Genomic DNA, 16,136 nt, shown 5'->3' with positions numbered 1-16,136 from the left:
TTGTTCTTTGGAGTACACCTTTTGTTTATTTTAGTTTATCCGCTGTTGCTACTGTAGGCAGCCACCTGTTTGTGGACATGCAGCCTGAATGCATGAACAGTGTGACGACTCAGTGAAATCACAACTTTAGAAATAATAAGGGAAGTTTAAAGTAAAACATTAAGTGGCACACCGATGTAGTGGTTGGCACTGTCAGCTCATAGCTGGAAGTTTCTGGGTACAAATCCACTGGATGGCTGGCCTACTTTGGCTGTCTCCTACACTCCCAAGACATGAATGTTCAGTAAATTGATTATTCTAAATTGGCCATAAGTATGAATGATTTTCTATCTCTCTGTGTTAGCCCTGTGATAGGTCACCCCTGGTAATCTGTCCACCGTGTATCCCACCTGTTGTCCTGTAGGCAGGCTTCAGCTATATACAGCTGCGGTAGGAGCCAGTCACTCTGTGACCGTGAATGGATTTATATGAATAAAGGGTTCAAAAAATATTATTAGAAGACAGAATTACTCTGGCAGTGGACTTGATGTTAGTGCTTGAACTCACGCAAGAGTGAAGGTCTCAGTGATTATTCCCTGAGTATTCCCTGTGAAAGTTTACTCTTGTACCTCATGGGGTTTTATTAGTAGTGTTATCAATATTCTTTCAAAAGAAAAAGACAAGTAAGTATGTCAGCAAGATAAGCACTGAAGTCAAATAGCAGGAGCAGGACTAGTATCAGTGTAAGATGGGTGTAAAATACATTTAACACAAACATGAATGTGATAACATTGGAGTCCACAAACAAAGGACCACACCAGGTCAAAGCATGTGAACAAATGAAATTTATTTTACACAAGTAGCAATTTACCCCCCAGTCATTCGTGTTGCTGTAAACACACACAATATAGCTGGCAATGCTGATGATTTTAAATAAATTCCCCACTTGGCTTGGGATTGAAGAGAGATTAAATGCATGATTGAATGTTTACTTTTTGAAAGATTTGATTATTTATGGGCAGCCTAGCCTACAGTTAGCTGTGCAGTTTGAGTGGAGCTTTTTTTTCAAAGTTGTTTGTCTTTGCTTAGGCTCAAATGGATGTAATGTGACACTAAGAGCTCGGTTTTCTTCCGCAGTCTCTGTTTATGCAATTAGTCTAAATATAGGTTTTCTAGCTAAATGCCTTACAATTACATAATGAGTCCTTACAGTCATTCTAATGATGTTCTCGTTATCTTTCCAGGTTCCTGAGATCATCAGTACATTGAGACAGGCTGGCAAAAGCTCGGCACGCAACAATGACATCACCACCGTTTCCAACAAGGCTTCCACGGGTTCTGGAGGCAGTGATTCCTCTGAAACGTGGATTTCCTCTCTCTCTACTACAACCACCTCCATGGCACCCGCCGCTGCTGTGTCTCCGACAGCGTTTTCCAAAAAGTTTGAAGTATTATACTGCGGCCGTGTTAGTGTTGCTCACAAGAAAGCCCCTCCTGCCCTAATTGATGAGTGCATTGAGAAGTTCAGCCAGCTGCGTGGCTCAGGGACAGCAGATAAAGGGGCAAATGATGGGGGATTGGTGGGTGGGCTGAAGAGGGCATTAACCTTCCAATCCAATGGACTGGGGAGTGGCGCTGTTAGTAACGGTGCAGCGGAGAGCCCAACCACTGGGAAACGCCCGGTTCTGTTCAAGCGAGACCCCAGCTTTCCCTGCCTACAGGCCCTGGATGAGAATGGTCTCTCACCAGAGATTTCTAACAGCAACACTACCGATCCTCGGACGCGGTCCGCTGATGTGCAGCCCACCAGCCTGAAGGAGAATAGGACCATGTTGTTTATGGTAAGTGAACAGGCGCACATGCACACACACACACACAAAATTGAAGGCGTGTTCTGGGTTCCCTTTGGGCTGCTCCAAACATCTGTATTTGTTCTCTATTAAGGACTTGTAAGCATAATTTTTATTATTATAATATTACTTACATAAATATTGCATGATAATGCAATTAGAGGTCAACACTGTGGTGCAGTGGTTGTAAGTAAATGAAGGGCATTGTCCATCCTTCTTTTCCAGTAAGATGCTGCTGTTGATGACACACTCAAACAAGGTGCCACCATGTGACCACATCAGTAATTTCCAGCATTTGTTCCTCCTGAGTGTAACTAGCGATACATGCTTGACTCATTTCGTTGAATTTGGGTCACACATCGCCAGCTGCTCGTTTCTCCTCTGCAGCCTGGTTATACTTGATCGTGTGCTTTTTGCTTCAAGTGGTGGAACAAGTTTGTTTCCACCTGTCGCAGGAACAGATTTCTTGCATATTTTGCAAAGTATTGCACTTTGTTCGAGATTGTTGAAGTTAGTACTTCCCCTTTTTAAGTGCTATACTGGCATAGAAGGCTTGCACACAAACCATTATTTATGTCAAGTAAAAATTTATAACGGTATTACCATTGACGATATGGCACAGTCCTAATAGTAGGCGTGTTTTCCATGTGCTTGATGGGGCCGGCTTGGGTACTTTATGCCTTCCTTCCACAGTTCGAATGCATGCTTGTTGGGTTAACTAGTGATTCTGAATTCACTGTAGGTCTGAATGTGAGCATGAATGGTTGTCTGTCCCTCTGTGTCGGAGCTTTGATAGACTGGCGACTTATTCAGGGCGTTACCCTCTTATCACTGTATGTTGACTGAAATGGTCTCCAGATGCATAGTGTTGATTGTGAGAACAATTAAGACATTTCTGGCTTTTTGAACAGATTTAAATACCAGACTACAGATTCAATGTTGAGTTAAAAAAAAAAAAAAACATGGTCACATTATCTTTGTTGAATTTATCACCCATAATGCGTACCATTTTAAATGAATGTTCCATTTTAAATGAATTGATTGAATCCACAGGAAGTTTGATTGTAATTTTTTTTCCAAAGAACATTCATACTCATAAGAATACAAACTATGTTAGTAGTGCAGTAAATTGCTGTTCAGGATTCCTAAATTAAAAAATAAAGCCCCCTATCCACAGTTGCTCAAGGCCAAAAACGCAGAGAAGCAAACAAATATATAGACAAAAATAAAAGTGACTCAGCAATAACAAATGCTGACTGCTGCTCAAAATGAGTCTAGCAAACCTCCCTAATTGACTTTTTCATGACCTCAGTGGTCTCTTGCCAACAGGAATTTCCCTGTTTGTTTTACAGACAGGAAATAGTCACAGGTCAGTGTCCTGCTCTGCTCAGCAGATACAGACACATTATTAACACTAACTATACATCCTGTTACTGCCAGAGTAGCCTCATCTCAGTGAGATTATCCCCTCTCTCTTTTGCTTCAGTTATAGAGACACAGATCAAATACCTTCATTTCTCTCAAAAGGCTCTAATTATGTTATTAATATTTGATACAAAACGGCACATTGAAAGGGATGCTGCAGGGAGGAGAATAGCTGTGCCCAGAGAGTTTCAAAACTCAACTGACATGCTATACCAATGATTTAACCAAGAGGAGATCTCACTTAATGTCACCCAGAGTGCAAATTTTGCTGGTTTATGAATGCTACTGATTCATGGCAGTGTGAATTGGAATATCCAGTGAAGCACAATTACTTAAAATGAATTGATGCTTTTTGCAAATAATTGCAAAATGGCTTCCTCTTGTACTGACCGGTTGAGCCACTTCCCCCTTAAATAAATTTAGCAATGTAGTGATTTTTGCCCTATTTACTGTTTCCCCATATAAAAAGCAGTCAATTAAAAGCTGCATCTTTGATAATGGATGGGGTCGTGGTTGATGCAAATGAATAAAGGCCGTGGTCTATGTATAACAAAAGGACTGTTACATAGGCAGACTGAGGTTTCCCAATAAAAACCTTTTTAAAAAATGTAATGAAATGTCCGCTGTCACACTTTATGGCTGTTTCTGTCTTGTTTTATCAACCTTCATGTATGATTAGCATCACTGTCCAATGGCGGGTTCAGTCTATATGGTATAAGCCTGATTATGGCCTGATTTGAATGACAGTTTGGGAATAAAAAAGGTCTTTGTGAACGACAGTCATTCGTTTTATCTCATGTTTGTGTCATACTGGATGAAAAGAAGAAAAAAAAGCCACTTTGGTTTCTTTTTCATTCATTTTCTTACTCCTTCCTAATGAAGTCACATACACTGCACAGTTTGTTGTGTCGCTCTTATTCACAAAAAGACACATAATTCTGTAACTCACTAATCAGATACATTAAATATAACACATATTAACATATGTGTAATTCTGTATGCATTCATATTTATTATTTCTGTTATCTTATTTTACTTCATGTTGTAATTTTATATATATTTATTGTCTGGACTATATTGTTTTACAGTATGATGGGGTGTTATTTTTAGAGATGGACCGATCCGATATTACGTATCGGTATCGGTCCAATACTGACCTAAATTACTGGATCGGATATCGGCGAAAAATAAAAAATGTACTCCGATCCATTAAATATCAAAAAAAGCATCTCACAAAACTTGCAACACGGCGTAACTCGGCTCATAACCGTAGCACGTTGCAGCAGTATGCCTCATGTGATAGAGCGGCTGTGTGTATTTGTAGCCTCGCTACCAAACCAGCATTTCATCTCCGAGGAAGTTATCCCAGAGAGAAGTAAAGCAAGTGTGTAAGTTCATCTCTGAATGTTTGTAAAGCGTTCCCATGTTAAGCTTAACAACCGATATATGGAGCGACTGCCTCTCTCTCTCCCTCACCTTCCTGCAGCTACTTCAATCGTGAAACTGCTTAATGATCAGCTGGTCGGCTTTTCTGTCGCGAGTCCGTCTCTCTTCTTTGTTTTTGGGCCACTTCGCGCCAGAAAGAGGAAACCAGCGGCTGAACAACAGCAGCACGTTTAAGCTTGATAAGCTGTTGTTAGAATTTATTTAATATTACTTTCTACACCAGGATCGTTTTTCAACGTAGCTGACGGCTGGTAACTGTGCAGGGGCGGATCTAGCAAAGTGCAGCCAGGGGGCCGATAGGGGCATGAACAGGGGAAAAGGGGCACAAAGACATACTTTTCTTTCTTATTCTCATTTAAAATGCCTAGCTTTTAATAAATAATTATCTGAATCTTACACCCAAAGTTTTAATCTGATGTAAAATGTATAGAAGTCCATTACTATATATAGTAACTCTTAAGTCTATATACCCTAGTAAGCTATAGTACTTTTTCCTTTGGGAAGGTACCGTCTGTGAATTCTGCAATTCTGTTGAAGAAAGATGTTGAATCTATTTCATTATTCTTGAAAAATAATTTGTTTCTGTGCATTTTTTTCACCCTGCATCAAATTAAAGTTGATTACATCAATTAAGCATCATGAGGTGGAGGGTGGGTGGTGGTTCCCTATTTTTTTTTTTTTTTTTTTTTTGCTGGGAGTTTGCAACCCTATTAGTTAGGTTGCTTAATATTTCTGCTAAGTACTCTTTAAAATACCAGAATAGGGAGGATGGAGTAGGTTTAAGTTTATTAGATTGATCAGTGTTGCTGAACTATGAAATATTTTGGGTGCAGTGTATTTTTTACACACAGGTATAACAGAATAGCTTTAGTTGTTGTTGTTTATTTAAACTTGAGTATGAACTTATACAAAAATGCAGCAAGATATTAAAAAAACATACCTGTCTGACGTTGATGTTATTAGTGTGTTGTCTTGTAACACTTTAAGGTGATTTTAACTTCAGCAATAATACAGTTTTATTGATTAAAAAAATATCTCTAACAAGTTGATTTGTTAAATTAATTAAAACAGTTGTTTTTGGAAATACAAATCTGACAAACAATATCGGTTCATATCGGTATCGGCAGATATCCAAATTTATGATATCGGTATCGGACATAAAAAAGTGGTATCGTGCCATCTCTAGTTATTTTTCTTATTTTCTCTTATTGTCTGACCTGCAAAGACAACAGATGAAAAGTAGCCTTTTGGCTAAGTCTGGCATTTATATTGATATGTTTATAATTATTCACTACCCCTTTTAAATAATTTGCAACAGACAAAAAATGTTGTGCAGTATTTAATTCAGTAAGCAGAGTGATTTGCGGCCTCTAATAAAAGCCTGTGCAAACACGGGCATGTTTCCTTCTGCATTTAACTAAATGTAGGCCCTTGGCACTATTTAAGGAAATACTGTATATAACTTCTGTTAACTAGTTCTGTCAGTAAGATTTATAACTGTAGTCACTGCCACACCACGTGTCACCGCACATACACAGAAACACCCACTAAAGAGAGAAAGCAAGTAAGGCCATAAACACACATGCATTAACTGTATTTTCTTTTCTTTGTGTTTCTTTGTGTTATAGGTGGGCAGGTCTCAGATCTTCTTGGTTAGTCCAGACACTAAGAAAGTTGCAATAGAGAAGAGCTTCAGAGAAATTTCTTTCTGCTCACAGGTATGATTGCTGCAGTCCTAATGTGACTACTTATTCAAGCATGACTATGATTATGATTTTTTTTAAACCCACTGTTTCACTGCTTGTCTGTTTCCAGGGTATTCGTCATGTGGATCACTTCGGCTTTATTTGCAGGGAGACCGTGGAAGGGGGAAACTGCCACTTCGTGTGTTATGTCTTCCAGTGTACAGATGAATCACTGGTGAGAGATTCAGTTAATAAGGATTCTTGCTTGTTGCCAGACACAGTTTATTCAATATTCCCATGTAACAGACATCAAATAAGTGAGTCACAGTTAAGATTTTGGACAGTAGCGCATTGTCATTTTGTGTTATCATTGTCAGCTGTTGAGTTTTTACAACAGAGTTGGTGCAGCTACATAATGTTTGTTGGGTGAAAGGGTTGTGCATGGACACTGCTTTTTATTTGGGAGTTGGGGTGCTATAAAGGAGAATTTCACCCATTGAATTTTTTTATATCAGTCCCTGCCACTCAGTGTTTAGATTTGATCAGCCTGCTTCATTTAAGAGTCAGCGAGTTTGCTTTGGATTTAAAATGAAATGCCAGAAGGCAGGAGGCTGAAATTTCTCACAAGTGTTTTCTTTTTTTCTGTCACTTAAGATTAGATGAATCTGTAAATCATAGGACCTATGACTCAGTGCATCTGGGCTCCACTGACTCATAGTGTGCCAAGTACTCAAATTTGGTTTGGAAAAAAAAGCTACTGTATGATAGGTAGTTTTGCGCTGTGAGTATACTGTATTTCTTCAAAGAATCAGACACTTGTTCTGTTAAACATCACCTGAGTTCATTTTAACAGGTTGTAAAATGAACATTGCATGATGTCTATTCCCATAAGGAGTTGGAGTTTTGATTCCAGATGTGCAGTGGCCAGGATTTTTTGCCTTGCTCTCCTGTTTGGAGAGATAGATTTCCCTTTGGTGTTGTTAAAGACTTTGTACACTCAAAGGGAGATGGTTGTTGGGGGGGATAGAAAAGGAGCAAATTGGATGCTCTCTGGGGATTTGGCTATTAAAACAAACTGAACAAAACTGATTTAACAAACCAAGGATTTAACACTTATTATGAAGCATTTATTGCTCTTCCAATAACTCTATTGCTCTTAACACTAACACAATAACACTAAAATTTTTTGGGATTTGCCTAAGAACACTGAAGCTTGTGGAGGGCAATAAATAATTTTATTTCACTCTTCTAAGGTGGACGAGATCATGCTGACTTTGAAGCAAGCGTTCTCTGTGGCCGCCCTGCAGCAAAATGCAAAGACTCAGAGCCAGCAGTGTGACAGCTGCCCAATGCAGCAGCTCCACAGGCTTTGTGAGAGCATAGAAGGTAAGAAGGTGTCCTTAAAGCTATGAGAAGTGTCTCTGTGTTGTAGAAGTCACACATAAATGTGTACAACTCTTTACATTTAGGCCTTTAGGACTGTCTAAGCTGATGTATAACAAATCTGTAGTGAGACTAGGCTTGCTTGTAGTGTGTTTATATTGTGTATTTTCTTTATTTTCAGGTTTACACCCATCTAAAACTAAACTGGAGCTTCAAAAACATTTGGCCACTTTGGACAATGATGATCAAGCTTCAGTCTTTGAAAACACTATGGTAATGAGCCTGTGGACCTGAAGGGCGCAGTGTAAATTTCTAAATTTCCCTTGAGGTGGTTGTAACATGAAAACTTCCTAGTAAGCAAGGTCATCAAAGTTCATCGTGGATAAATGAATGTGGATTCACGAGTTTTTCGAAGGGGATTCACAGAGATACAGTTTTCTTTTTTTCACAGATAATTTTAATTTTTCCGCCACCTCATTTCTCAGTTTTGCCTTTACAATTCTTTTTCTCTCTTCACCTTGCTTAGCTTTTTGTTTTGTTTTCAGAAATGAGCTTGATTTCTTCTAATGGGGTTTGCTGATGGTATTTATTGGAAGGGCAGGCAGGTTAAAAGGAATCTGCCAGAGTAATAATGCAGATACATTGTGCTGTGTGACTTAGCTAACATCTGCTGGTGGTGTAGTAAAACTGCAACCCAAGAGAGCTGAACATGTCTTTATTAGCTAACTGTACTGTAGGTGTTAATGGACCTCAGTTTCACCATTTTTTGGGAACCTGGTGTAAAAATTACTTTCCAAATGTAAACTTCTGCAGATGAGTTCTCTGAAACTTACCTGCTTACACAGTCTTGCGATCGATTTTAGATTTTTCTTTTTTTCCAGTTGAAAAGTTTCCATTTCTCATAATAAAGTTTGCAAAATATTTTGTGCACAATATATACAAAAACTCATCAAATATATTTATTAATCTGTCTATCTGTCCAGAGGGCTCGTCCTAAGAGTGATCAGGAAGAGAATGAGTTGATAATGGCTTCTTTGAGGAGTCTATATGAAGAGAGACAGAAGACCCATCAGCACACAGTGCAGAAGGAGAGCAAACAGGTACCTTCTGGACACCCCTAAGAAATACATATGCACTCCTGTAGAAGCACACACTCTTAAGTCCTGCATTTCCTCTCTATTGTCATTATTGCTATGAAAGACTGGTTCTCTAAGGAAAGACAAAATTCCCCTTTTCTGACACACACAAATCCCTCTGAGGACCTCCCTACCTCTCACTCACTGTTCTCTTTCTGTGTCTTTTCCCGTCTCCATATGTATGTAGATGTGTGAGGATGTCGCTCCACCTGTGGAGGCACAGCAGCAGAGTAGCAGCCGGCAGCGACTCGAGGAGTTCAAGAGCCGAGCCAAGCGCTCTCTCACTGAGTCCCTGGAGGGGATCTGGAAGGTAACGGTGCTGTTTCTATTTTGGTTGTATGCAGTTATGTTCTGGTATGTAAATATATGCAAATTACATACCTGATTTTTTTTTTTTTTTTTTTGAAAAGAAGCAAATACAGTTGTTATAATAAACGTCTGTCTCCATGTGTGTGCTATCCCATGTTAATGAACTGGTATATGTAGGCGTTTAAAAAGTGCAAAACAGTGGGCACCTAACAAATCTCACTCCCACACTCCCAAAGAGTGCTACACCATTATAGTCACTTACTCATTGCGGAGCTTTTTCACATACAAGAAATGCTGTTATTTTATATAAATTAAAATAAATTGTGGCTGTACATTAATATTAATTCATAGGTAGGTGTTTGATTTATCAGACTATCACACTAATTGCTTGCCATCCCTCTTACTTAGATTAAAAGCTGAATAGAACACATGAAGATAAGATAAAAATAGCTTAGGACTTGGAGTGAAAACAAGAACAGCAAATATCTACTGACAAAGTGGCTCAGTTTACACATAAAGTGTAACAGAAAAAAAGCCCATTAGGATGAGAGAGTTCGTATTTATAATATTTATTGTAGCAGGTTTTAGTCTTTACATTTAGAGTAAGGCACTGGGAAATTGGTTTGGAAGGCTGTGTGTCTTGGTTTGTGATCTTTGCTCACAGGTAAAAACCACGTGTTTAACAGTGGTGTGATGTTCATGGCAGGGAAGCAGCAAGGCCAGAGCTCAAAGGGAGAACAGCGAGGGAAGTGAGAGCAGCTCTTCTATTTGTACTGTCAACAGCAGCCAGGATCAGCCCTGTTTAGATGATCCTTTGCCTGCTCATCAGCGATCCACCAGCCCTCTCAGGTAAACACTCATATGTATATATGTGTGTATATATATACATATACATATATGCAAAGGCTACCTCATATCTCAGGTCACTCAGTGCTTTAAAGGTGAGAACTTGTTCAAGTTGTAGAGCGGGTCATGGACAGGCTGGTAAAATAATTAGTTTGTTGAACAGCCTGCAGCTTTCTGATATATACTCACTGCTCACGGTTCATTGGATTAAGTTTCAAATCACATTAAGCTTTCTCTTACTATGTGTTGCATATCATAAACTTGTGTAGAAATTGTTACATTTATGAATTTTTATTCCTTTCCTTTTTATTATCTTCAGGTGCCACAACTCAACAGGAGACCTGAAGCACATGGACACTTCTCTTCCGCTGTCACACTCTTCCTCCTCTTTATCCGCCGATGCTCAGCCACAGGGCTTCCGCCGCCGGGCCAGCACTTTCAGCCACCCTACCACCCCCTCCTCAGCCGAATACTCACCGGAGCACATACTAATTCACCCACCACAGGACCACTCTGCAGCTAGCAAGCACAAGCTTGTGCGACACTACTCCGTCAGCACGGACACTCCCCACCAGAGCAAGTGAGTGTCTCTGTGTGTGTATTTACAGATAGACTAGTAGAATTTTTATTTAGATGGTTTTTGTTAAATTTCACTTTGTGCTTTCATACAGTTGACTGTAATAATAAGGCAACTTCATGAATATTATAAGAAATCAAAACATAATGGAACATATAAAAGAGAAATATAGGATTGGACAGTATTTTTCCAGGATGATCTGTCACTAATTAATAACAGAGAAATATAGTATGATTATTAGTGTGTTCAAGATGCATACAATGTCTTGTGTGTAAAGGAAGTTGCTGCTATGAGAAATTTAGAGAAGGATTGGTTTTAGTATTTTATGGCAGCAAAATGCAAATGGTATTTTAGATATTTTTTTATAGCTAAAAAGTTGGTGATAGTATTTTTACCTTGTGGTCTAACACCCTGTATCGGTTTACCTCAGTTCCCAGAATAAGGGTTGCAAAGCCAGTTTGGAGAGTACGCGTCGCTTTGTCACTTTGAGAAAAAGATAATGAAACTGTGTGGTATTTGCAAGTAGTAATGAAGCTGTGTGTGTGTGTTGTCATTTAATACTGTGGTTCATCAAGTCTATGACAATGAGGAGCAAGCAGTATCATCTTTTTCCAAACGTGTTGAGAGGATTGTGTCATGTTTGAGTTTTCCGTGCCACCAGCATATCTGTGTCACAAGAAAGGGAAACTTGTACGTGGATTACTGCATCATTCCTCTCCCTGGATATTGGCTTTACTTGCTCTCTATCTCAGCCTTCTGCAAACCTTTTTCTGTTTTTTCTTAAATCTACATGTTTCTAACATTTTGCAGAGTTTGGTAAAAACATGTTCTAAATGATTGATGTCAAATGCAAATGGGTTGATCAAACTCATTTTACTCATATAGACCAATGAGATAAAAACATAATATTCTTTAGTGTCATACTTGACAAAAATCTTGTTTTTGTGATGCATACGCACTTATAGTCACATGTTTTTCTCCTAGCTCTATACCTGTTACTCTGAAACTCTCCTTCTGTTTAAATGCATTTGTCATTGCCCATTATATTCTGTTCTTCCTCTCATTCTCCCTGCACTCACACTGACTCTCAGACACGTCCCATGCAACTCTGCTCTTCCTCCTGCCCTTCCTTGTCCTTCGTCCCACTCTTCTCTCCTCCTTCATCCTCCTTCCTCACCTTCTTCTGGAGCCCGGCTCAGTAAAAGAAGGTGAGAATCCGTTTTTTAGTTTAACTAATGTTTTTCTTTGTGTTTTTAAATGCTCTCGTATTAACTTTTCATACCTTCCTGTAGTCTTGTGTTCTGTATTTTTCTGTAGTTCGCCATTCAGACAGAGACATGCTAAATTCATCCCCCATTTATAATCGCTGGGCTGTTTTCAGCTTTTTCCACCTCAGCAGAAAATGTAATCATGCTTTTGGTGATATGGATGGAATTACGTCTGCGTGTCTCTGTGTGGATGCGATTCCACGATTGTTCTTTCATTTGTTTTTGCCCTCTGTTTATCGCCACCTCCATCTCAGTCCTCTGGGTGGTCTCCGTGCTCGTCTCCACTCCTCCTCATCTGTCCCTAATTTTCTGAAATTTCCATTTCTGGCCACTGTCCGAGAGAATGATTGTCCTGACCCAAAGAACAGGTACACACACACTCGTACCAAAAGTCCGTGTAAATATCTGTTAGTAACAGCAAAGTCATAATCTGTACTTCTGGTTTCATACAGTCTTTAAAGTGGTTTTGATATGTGTACATGCACATATGCATACATGTATGTGTAAAAGGTAAGTTCTATCTATCTATTGACTGTTTATCAGGGCACATCTGTAACTACATCTGTGTATTTGGGTGTTTGTGTTGTCAGTGATGTAGTGGCGCTTTCCACACCAAGTGCAGCTGGCGGGGTCGGGGAAAGCCCTCAGCGCAGCCACCGCCACTCGTGGAGGCAGCAGATCTTCTTGCGGGTCGCTACACCTCAGAAAGGCACAGACTCCATCGGTAAGGGACGCCCACACACACTTAAAACTTTTGAAATCATGGTTAAAGACATAATTCACTTCATGCTGGACCCCTCATTGTTCTTGAGACTGTAGATAACCCCAACAGGCTGTGTTGTCATCATGCTCTAAAAAGCAATTCTTGTGTGAAATTAGTTGTAATCCTGTTTATCTTTGGTGCATTAGTCTGTCTAATGGCTAATGTAAATTTTAACTTTGGATCCACTTCTAAGCTTAGAACAGAAAAGCTGACATCGGCTTGCAAAGCTGAAAGTCAAAACACGCTCTATGAAGGGTGTGTGTATGTGTTTTGCTTTGCTAAAGCCCAGGTTTCTTAAGCATGACAAATTAGCATGAGGCTAACAAATGCGCTGATGGAGTGGAAAATTATGTGGGTGGTCAACTGACAGTATGCTGATTTATATAAACATGACACAGCCAGTTCATGTAATGACCAATACATTCTACCAATTGCAAATTACCAGGCTGAAAATGAGCAGAACTAATGAGGGAGTGAGTAATGTCTTTACCAAAAGTACTTTTTTTTCCAGCTGTAAATGAAATTGCTGGAGAGTGGTACAAGTGTGTGTTACTAGAGCAAGACTTTGAGCAAACTAAAAGTCAAACTTTGTGTGTGTGCACACTACTGAGTAAAGATACAGGACAGAGTTTTGTGTAGAAATAAGAAAACATATGACAAAAAAAACAGGGTCAAAGCTTTGGCTTTCTCTGTTCCCAGTTATGCACTCGCATTGTTAACCTCTCCACCTGCCATTTCAGATACACAAACATTCATAGGAGAAACTGTCACAGGAACATGAACATTTGTAGATAAATTGTTTCCTATTAAATCTGACTCAGTTGAAGTACCTTGCGTACTGCATACCTTAGTAAATCACATGTTATTCAGTTTAATACTCCTCTAAAGTTTTTGCAAGCAGAGTCTAAACAGGAAACTCCTACATGTACATATGCAAAATTGAGACTGCGCTGCTTCAGTAAGCTGTTACTACACTGTTATTAAATCTGCTCCTGCGGTGCAGACACAAAGCATTTCCACTGTGTGTCACTCTTTCATTTAGTTTTATGCTAAGAACTCTCAGAAGAGTTGAAGGCAGAGATTCATAACTTAAACGTAACTCCCTATCTGTTTATCATAAAAGTTTTAATTTCTCATCTCGTCCATTTTGGTGAAGCAGTATGCTTTTCATTACTTCTTTGTTATTAATATAATTTTTTTAACCTACAGAAGTCATGCATTAAACATATATTTATATTATATTTAAGTTTATTTGTTGTTATGTAGGGCTGTAATGAATTGATTATACTAACAGTTGTTGGAAAAGCCCCAGACCTTTGAAATGATCAGTAAATTGATCAGTAAACTGAGCAAATAGTGCCCAGGAACCTCTTTCTTGACGTTGAAGTGATATTTTCCAAAATGTAAGGTCAAACTAAGAGTTTGTGATATATTCATGTGCTTTTTATTTGTTTTGGGGTTTTTTTTGTTTTTTTACAAATCCAGTAATGGCACTAGATCAGCGGTCCCCAACCTTTTTTATGCCACGCACTGGTTTTTGTCAGACAATATTTTCACGGACCTGCCTTTAAGGTATCATGGGTAAATACAACGAAATAAAACCGGTACCAAAAAAAGAAGATTTATTCATAACACAAGGGAAAAGACCCAGGAAACCGAGTCAACGATAAAAACAATTTTTTTTAAAACTCTAAAACCGATAAAAACTCTGAAAACCATAAATTTCACACCCGAGCCTCAACTCTCGTGGCCCGGCACCAAATGACTCACGGACAGGTACCAGTCCGTGGCCCGGGGGTTGGGGACCCCTACACTAGATGATTATTCTGCTGGAGTGTTAATTTTGTGTTACTGCAGTATAAATTCCTTCACTGTCTAATGCTGCTGGTTGATTATTTGAATGCTTGAAAATGAAGATTCACCTGAAAGCTTGAAAACCTTGAGCAAACAGAAGTAATTGTTGCCTGGGGAATGACAGCTCCGTCAAATACCTTTGAGGTACGACGGTTACAAGTAGAAAACTGTAGAACTTTGGGTAGTGAACAGTTGCTTTGACTTCAGATAACTTTGAAATATCAATCACAACATATGTTGACATAAAAATGCCTGTATTTCAGCTTTTGGACATGTCTTAATCATGCTTCTGCTTGCATGTCTTTGGATTCTGTGTCATAATTATATGTACGGTGCACTCAGGACAGAAGAAGTGTTGACAGTTGAGATAGTTGAGCTTCTCACACTGTAATGCCAGTAAGCACTGAGCAGGAAGGAAGCGTGATCCATGTGTGCTGATATAAAACCGTTTTCTCACACAGTGCATTTTATTTATAAAAAGAAGAAAAGTGTTTTCTGTACTTTGTTATGTCAGTGTTTATTTTGTGTTATTAGAGGACTTGGACTAACAGGGCGTACACTGTTTCTCTCAGTAACATGCATGCATGCATTATTATGATTTTATTGTTTTTTTTATGTCCACTGACTCCTTGATTCATCGGCTAATTGCTAAATTGCTGCTTTTCAAAAACTCATTGAGACTAACTAGTTTCACTAGTTTGCACTGGCGGCGTCCTACACTCCCATGATGTCAGTGTTGTTTGGACATGTATGTGCAGCACATAATGTGTTGTTAACTAGAATGCCTGTTGGTTGTTTTGTCTAGACAAGTTATTAAAATGTTAACTAAGAGGCCCTCAAGATATTAGTCCCAAGGCTAGAGCGTCTTTTTGTGATCTAACCACTGGGGGGTGCCAAAGATCACAGTTTCCCAATGTTACGCATGGTGGCTTTAACAGCACATTACAGCTACAAAGATTTCCATACAGTTAAATAATACCTCCCCGGTGCACCTTCAGCAATATTTAAATCCTCACAAAGGTGGTATTCTTCTCAGGAGTAAGTAACATTGTGTAGTTTTCCTATTATTATGTTGACTCATGCACACACCCCATTGGAGTCTGTTGGGTGGATATTGTATTTCATAAAATCAGATTGGTATGTTGGACTAATGTGGTTGTTTTCTTCACTTTAACACTGAATGTGCAGAGACTGGTGAAGTCCTGTCTTTCTGCATGAATTTGCCCTTTAATAAAGCGTGTTAAATGTTTCAGTTAATGAAATGTGCAGCCAAAGTTTACTTTGACGCTCAACTGCAAGCAAGTGAAGGGAAAAACAGGGCTTTTTTTTTTTTTTTAACAAGTCAGTGTGATGGGCTTTGTGCTGGCTGAATGCAGTGCTAAACTTGTTGGGTGTGTATTTATGTGTGTGCGTAGATGCATGAGGTCATGGGCGTGGTGTGTGTGTGTGTTTTGCTGGAAGTGGCAGTGTGCCTCAAGGTCATGTTGACAGTCCATACATAGACAGCGCCAGAGGAAAGCGCCAGCCTTGTTGACCCACTTTGCATGGTGTGTGTGTGTGCACACTGCAACCTGGTTCTGACCAGGTTGTTTGCACAGGGAGTGGATTGTGCCAC

At 39.3% G+C, this 16,136-nt stretch overlaps 1 protein-coding gene across 4 annotated transcripts in view; it reads left to right on the top strand.

Moving 5' to 3' along the window:
• The window catches only part of tbc1d1 (TBC1 (tre-2/USP6, BUB2, cdc16) domain family, member 1), a 46,293-nt gene that overhangs the window by 14,423 nt on the left and 15,734 nt on the right, over positions 1–16,136 (top strand). For 3 of the 4 annotated variants that reach the window (XM_039612922.1, XM_039612923.1, XM_039612924.1), the window contains 12 exons: positions 1,224–1,820; positions 6,329–6,418; positions 6,516–6,620; positions 7,639–7,771; positions 7,950–8,041; positions 8,752–8,868; positions 9,092–9,214; positions 9,920–10,062; positions 10,379–10,639; positions 11,728–11,844; positions 12,159–12,272; positions 12,495–12,628. In XM_039612922.1, the coding sequence (XP_039468856.1) occupies positions 1,224–1,820; positions 6,329–6,418; positions 6,516–6,620; positions 7,639–7,771; positions 7,950–8,041; positions 8,752–8,868; positions 9,092–9,214; positions 9,920–10,062; positions 10,379–10,639; positions 11,728–11,844; positions 12,159–12,272; positions 12,495–12,628 (2,026 nt within the window). The remainder of the gene's footprint in view (positions 1–1,223; positions 1,821–6,328; positions 6,419–6,515; positions 6,621–7,638; positions 7,772–7,949; positions 8,042–8,751; positions 8,869–9,091; positions 9,215–9,919; positions 10,063–10,378; positions 10,640–11,727; positions 11,845–12,158; positions 12,273–12,494; positions 12,629–16,136) is intronic. The other variant, XM_031728169.2, reaches the window with a different exon arrangement.

This window comes from Oreochromis aureus, linkage group 6, assembly GCF_013358895.1.
Source record: "Oreochromis aureus strain Israel breed Guangdong linkage group 6, ZZ_aureus, whole genome shotgun sequence".
Lineage (NCBI taxonomy): Eukaryota > Metazoa > Chordata > Actinopteri > Cichliformes > Cichlidae > Oreochromis > Oreochromis aureus.
The sequence above is the reverse complement of the archived record's forward strand: the minus strand, read 5'-3'. Positions and strand labels throughout refer to the sequence as shown.